The sequence below is a fragment of the Pelophylax lessonae genome (genome assembly GCF_965119305.1).
Source record: "Pelophylax lessonae genome assembly, chromosome: 4".
In the NCBI taxonomy this organism is placed as follows: domain Eukaryota; kingdom Metazoa; phylum Chordata; class Amphibia; order Anura; family Ranidae; genus Pelophylax; species Pelophylax lessonae.
This window is the reverse complement of record NC_138771.1, coordinates 17,668,430-17,674,285: the sequence shown is the minus strand read 5'-3', so window position 1 is coordinate 17,674,285 and position 5,856 is coordinate 17,668,430. Positions and strand designations below refer to the sequence as shown.

The following is a 5,856-nucleotide window of genomic DNA, read 5'->3' as shown; positions in this document are numbered from 1 at the left end:
GTAGCAGAAAACAAACTGGCCAAAAATTTTAAAAAAATTTGATTTACTTTTTTTGGGGGGGGAATTTCATATAAAAAAAAAAAATGTTAAAAATATTGTTATTTTTTCAAAATAAACGCTGTTTTTTTGTTTATAGCGCAAAAAGTAAAAATTGCAGAGGTGATCAAATACCACCAAAAGAAAGCTCTGTTTGTGGGAAAAAAAAGGATGTAAATTTTGTTTGGGTACAGCGTCGCACGACTGCGCAATTGTCAGTTTAAGTCGCACAGTACTGAATCGCAAAAAGTGGCCTGGACGTAAGACAGCAAAATCCTCCGGTGGTAAAGATCTTTGCCAATTTATTAAAAATAAAAAAGATCCCATGTACATAAGTATTCACACCCTTTGCTCAATACTTTGGTGAAGCTCCTTTGGCACCAATTACAGCCTCAAGTCTTTTTGAGTATGATGCTACAAGCTTGGCACTCCTATTTTTGGGCAGTTTCTCCCATTCTTCTTTGCAGGACCTCTCAAGCTCCATCAGGTTGGATGGGGAGCGTCAGTGCACAGCCATTTTCAGATCTCTCCAGAGATGATCAGTTGGGTTCAAGTCTGGGCTCTGGCTGGGCCACTCAAGGACATTCACAGAGTTGTCCCCTAGCCACTCCTTTGTTATCTTGGCTGTGATCTTAGGGTCGTTGTCTTGTTGGAAGTTGAACCTTCACCCCAGTCTGAGGTCCAGAGTGCTCTGGAGAAGGTTTTCATCAAGGATGTCTCTGTACATTGCTGCATTCATCTTTCCCTCAATCCTGACTAGTCTCCCAGTTCCTGCTGCTGAGAAACATCTCCACGGCATGATGCTGCCACCACCATGCTTCACTGTAGGGATGGTATTGGCCAGGTGATGGTTTCCTCCAGACATGACGCTTGCTGTTCAGGCCAAAGAGTTCAATCTTTGTTTCATCAGAGCAGAGAATTTTGTTTCTCATGGTCTCAGAGTCCTTCAGGTGTCTTTTGGCAAATTCCAGGTGGGCTGTCATGTGACTTTTACTGAGAAGTGGCTTCCGTCTGGCCACTCTACCATAGAGGCCTGATTGGTGGAGTGCTGCAGAGATGGTTGTTCTTCTGGAAGGTTCTCCTCTCTCCACAGAGAAATGCTGGAGCGCTCTCAGAGCGACCATCGGGTTCTTGGTCACCTCTCTGACTAAGGCCCTTCTCCCCCAATCAGTCTGGCCGGGCGGCCCAGTCCTGGTAGTTCCAAACTTCTACAGATGATGGAGGCCACTGTGCTCATTGGGATCTTCAATGCTGCAGAAATGATTCTGTACCCTTCCCCCGATCTGTGCCTTCATACAATCCTGTCTCTGAGGTCTACACGCAATTCCTTGGACTTCATGGCTTGGTTTGTGCTCTGACATGCACTGTTATCTGTGGGACCTTATATAGACAGGTGTGTGCCTTTCCATGTCATGTCCAATCAACTGAATTTACCACAGGTGGACTCCAATCAAGTTGTAGAAACATCTCATGGATGATCAGTGGAAAGAGGATGCACCTGAGCTCAATTTTGAGTGTCATGGCAAGGGGTGTAAATACTTATGTACATGGGATTTTTTCGTTTTTTTATTTTTAATACATTTTCAAAGATAATGACCACCCCCTTCCTGCCTCCCCCCCCCAATACCAGGCACTTCCACCCCCTTCCTGCCCCCCCAATACTGGGCACTTCCACCCCCTTCCTGCCCCCCCAATACTGGGCACTTCCACCCCCTTCCTGCCCCCCCCAATACAGGGCACTTCTGCCCCCTCCAATACCGGGCACTTCCACCCCCTTCCTGCCCCCTCAATACCGGGCACTTCCACCCCCTCCCTGCCCCCCCCCCCAATACCGGGCACTTCCACCTCCTCCCTGCCCCCTCCCAATACTGGGCACTTCCACCCCCTTCCTGCCCCCCCCCCCCAATATCAGGCACTTCCACCCCCTTCCTGCCCCCCCCACGAATACTGGGCACTTCCACCCACTTCCTGCCTCCCCCCCAATACCAGGCACTTCCACCTCCTTCCTGCCTCCCCCCCCAATACCAGGCACTTCCACCCACTTCCTGCCTCCCCCCCCCCCCAATACCAGGCACTTCCACCTCCTTCCTGCCTCCCCCCCCCCAATACCAGGCACTTCCACCTCCTTCCTGCCTCCCCCCCAATACCGGGCTCTTCCACCCCCTTCCTGCCCCCCCCATATACCGGGCACTTCCACCCCCTTCCTGCCCCCCCCAATACCGGGCACTTCCACCCCCTTCCTGCCCCCCCATACCGGCACTTCCACCCCCTTCCTGCCTCCCCCCCAATACCGGGCTCTTCCACCCCCTTCCTGCCCCCCCAATACTGGGCACTTCCACCCCCTTCCTGCCCCCCCCCATACCGGGCACTTCCACCCCCTTCCTGCCCCCCCCAATACCAGGCACTTCTACCCCCTTCCTGCCCCCCCCAATACCAGGCACTTCCACCCCCTACCTGCCCCCCCCCCCAATACCAGGCACTTCCACCCCCTTCCTGCCCCTCCCAATACCGGGCACTTCCACCCCCTTCCTGCCCCCCCCAAAACCGGGCACTTCCACCCCCTTCCCTTCCCCCCAATACTGGGCACTTCTGCCCCCCTCCCCCCAATACCGGGCACTTCCACGCCCTTCCTTCCCAGGCCAATTCTCAGCTTTCAGCGCTCTCACACTTTGAATGACAATTGCGCCGTCATGCTACACTGTACCCATATGAAATTTTTATCATTTTATTCACACAAATAGAACTTTCTTTCTGTGGTATTTTATCACCACTGGGTTTTTTAATTTTTTGCTAAATTAACTAAAATTCTGAAAATTTTGAAAAAAAAAAAAAATACAAAGTTTTTCTTTGTTTCTGTTATAAAATTTTGCAACTACGTAACCTTTGTTCAGAAATTTCTTCTGCTCCATTTCTTTGGTAATAAATAACCCAAATCAGTTTTTTTTTTTTCACACTATGTATGAATTTCATTGTTATAAACAACCATTTTACTGAATGAAATCCATTCATTATTTTTTTTTTTTTACTATTGTGATTAGCTGTGATTGGCCACTACTAATCACATGGTACAGATGGGCTGTTATTGGCCGGTGTCTGTACCATGTGATCACTGTGACCAATCACAGATAGCAACACAATTGTAAACAATGAATGGTATGAATCAAAGCCCTTCATCGTTGACTGAATGAATTGATTGGTCACAGCGATCACATGGTACAGCCAGCGGGCCGATACACTGATCAGTAATATGCGTTGGGCACAGCGGGTGACAGATCGTGATGCGTCACAGCCCGTGGGGGGGGGGGGGGGGTCGGGAGGACATCATATGACATCCACCCACGAGAGACTGTTCCACCTGGCTGTCATCTGATTACAGGCCGGGCAGGAACCAGGTAATACATTAGCTGCAGGGAAAGCCAATGAGCAGAGGGAGCCAGTGTGTGTGGGGGGGGGGGCGGAGCTGCCGAAAAGCACACAGCCAGTGAGGAGGGGAGAGGAGGGGGCGGAGCTGCCGAAAGCACACAGCCAGTGAGAAGGGGGGCGGAGCTGCCGAAAGCACACAGCCAGTGAGGAGGAGGGGGCGGAGCTGCCGAAAGCACACAGCCAGTGAGAAGGGGGGCGGAGCTGCCAAAAGCACACAGCCAGTGAGGAGGGGGGGGCGTAGCTGCCAAAAGCACACAGCCAGTGAGGAGGGGGGGGCGTAGCTGCCAAAAGCACACAGCCAGTGAGGAGGGGGGGGCGGAGCTGCCAAAAGCACACAGCCAGTGAGGAGGAGGGGGCGGAGCTGCCGAAAGCACACAGCCAGTGAGAAGGGGGGCGGAGCTGCCGAAAGCACACAGCCAGTGAGGAGGAGGGGGGGCGGAGCTGCCGAAAGCACACAGCCAGTGAGAAGGGGGGGCGGAGCTGCCGAAAGCACACAGCCAGTGAGGAGGAGGGGGCGGAGCTGCCGAAAGCACACAGCCAGTGAGGGGGGGCGGAGCTTCTGAAAGCACACAGCCAGTGAGGAGGGGAGGGTCGGAGCTGCCGAAAGCACACAGCCAGTGAGGAGGAGGGGGCGGAGCTGGGGAAAGCACACAGCCAGTGGAGGGGGGGCGGAGCTGGGGAAAGCACACAGCCAGCGGAGGGGGGGCGGAGCTGGGGAAAGCACACAGCCAGCGGAGGGGGGGCGGAGCTGGGGAAAGCACACAGCCAGCGGAGGGGGGGCGGAGCTGGGGAAAGCACACAGCCAGAGGAGGGGGGGCGGAGCTGGGGAAAGCACACAGCCAGTGGGGGAGGGGGAGCTGGCAAAAGTGACAGCCAGTGGGGGAGGGGGAGCTGGCAAAAGCGACAGCCAGTGGGGGGAGGGGGCGGAGCTGGCAAAAGGAACAGCCAGTGGGATGGGCAGAGCTGCCACAGAGGAACAGTCAGTGGGAGGGATTGTGGTGGCCCCGCCCACTGTTTGTCCTGCTGCATCCCCGCCCACTGTCTGTCCCCCTGCCTCCTGGGATTCATAGTGGGGAGATTTGTACAATCAGATTGGATGGTGTATGGGCAGATTTCATCCCTGATCATAGTATATGGATTAGATAGTAATGGATCATTCCAGAACATTCCTCAGCAGGACCCCCCCCCCCCCCCCCGTTCTCCTATTCCCTCCCCCAGTCGCCCTCCGACCTTCAACCTGTTGAGTTGGTCATTGAGAGCCGCCTTGATCTTCAGCAGAGTCTCCTCCTCCTTCTTCAGCTCCTGCAGGCGACTCAGCATCGTGCTCTGTGCCCCGGATCACCGCCTCGGCTGCCCCATCACCACAGAACCCCCTCCGCTCCTCACAATCCCCTGTCACGACTATCCTGACGTAATCTCTCCGCGCCGAATCAGGTGAGAGCAACGCTGGGCGCCATGTTTAGTGCTGGCAGCTGGATTCCAGCGTGTCATGTATAGGCAGGCTGACGCCACCTACTGGCTGGAAGTATGAAACGCCGCACTGACATTTCTCTCATCCCTCACAAATATGTCTTCTCTATAGATCATATCAACCATTTCTGGAGGATTTACCCCCCTCAATAACCAGGAAATGTTTTGCAATTTGACTGCGTGATTTTAACTGACAATTGCGCGGTCGTGTGACGCTGTACCCAAATAAAATCTACACCCTTTTTTCCCCCACAAATAGAGCTTTCTTTTGGTGGTATTTGATCACCTCTGCATTTTTTTTTTTTTTTTTGCGATATAAAAGAAAAAAAACCAAAATTTCGGAGAAAAAAAATGACATTTTCTCATAACAAATATCCGAAAAACTCAATTTTTGTCATACATTTAGGCCAAAATGTATTTAGCTACATGTCTTTGATAAAAAAAAAAATCTCAAATATTTATTGGTTTGCACAAAAATTTTAGCATCTACAAACTATGGTGTATATAGCGGAATTTACACAGCTTTTACTTTCTGACTGCCGATCTCATTTCTTGAAGTTCTAAAATGTCCGGGCAGTACAAACATCCCCCCCCCCCCCCCAAATTACCACTTTTTGGAAAGTAGACACCCCAAGGAATTTCCTAAGAGGCCATTGAACATTTCTTTTTTTTTTTTTGTCACAGGTGTTTGAAAAATGACAAAAAAAAAAAAAAAAAATGACTTGCGGGAGTCTTCCGCCTTTGCCCGGTCGGCTCATGGACACCCACAAGTGCCGTGTGATCTAACCAGGGCCAGATTAACGTAGGGGCTATTGGAGCTGCAGCTCCAGGCCCCTACCTTAATATAGGCCCCGGGTTGGCCATATTCACTGTTACCGCTCTTCTGTCACTTGTAAACACAGAAGTCTGGCTTCTATGCTCGCTTCC

The 5,856-nt window shown here is 52.0% G+C and overlaps 1 protein-coding gene across 1 annotated transcript in view; it reads right to left on the bottom strand.

Moving 5' to 3' along the window:
• The window catches only part of SNAPC5 (small nuclear RNA activating complex polypeptide 5), a 10,342-nt gene extending 5,456 nt beyond the window's left edge, over window positions 1-4,886 (bottom strand). The window contains exon 1 of the mRNA XM_082253043.1: window positions 4,690-4,886. Coding sequence (XP_082109169.1) covers window positions 4,690-4,779 — 90 coding nt within the window. The 5' untranslated portion in view covers window positions 4,780-4,886. The remainder of the gene's footprint in view (window positions 1-4,689) is intronic.
• Window positions 4,887-5,856: the final 970 nt, after the last annotated feature.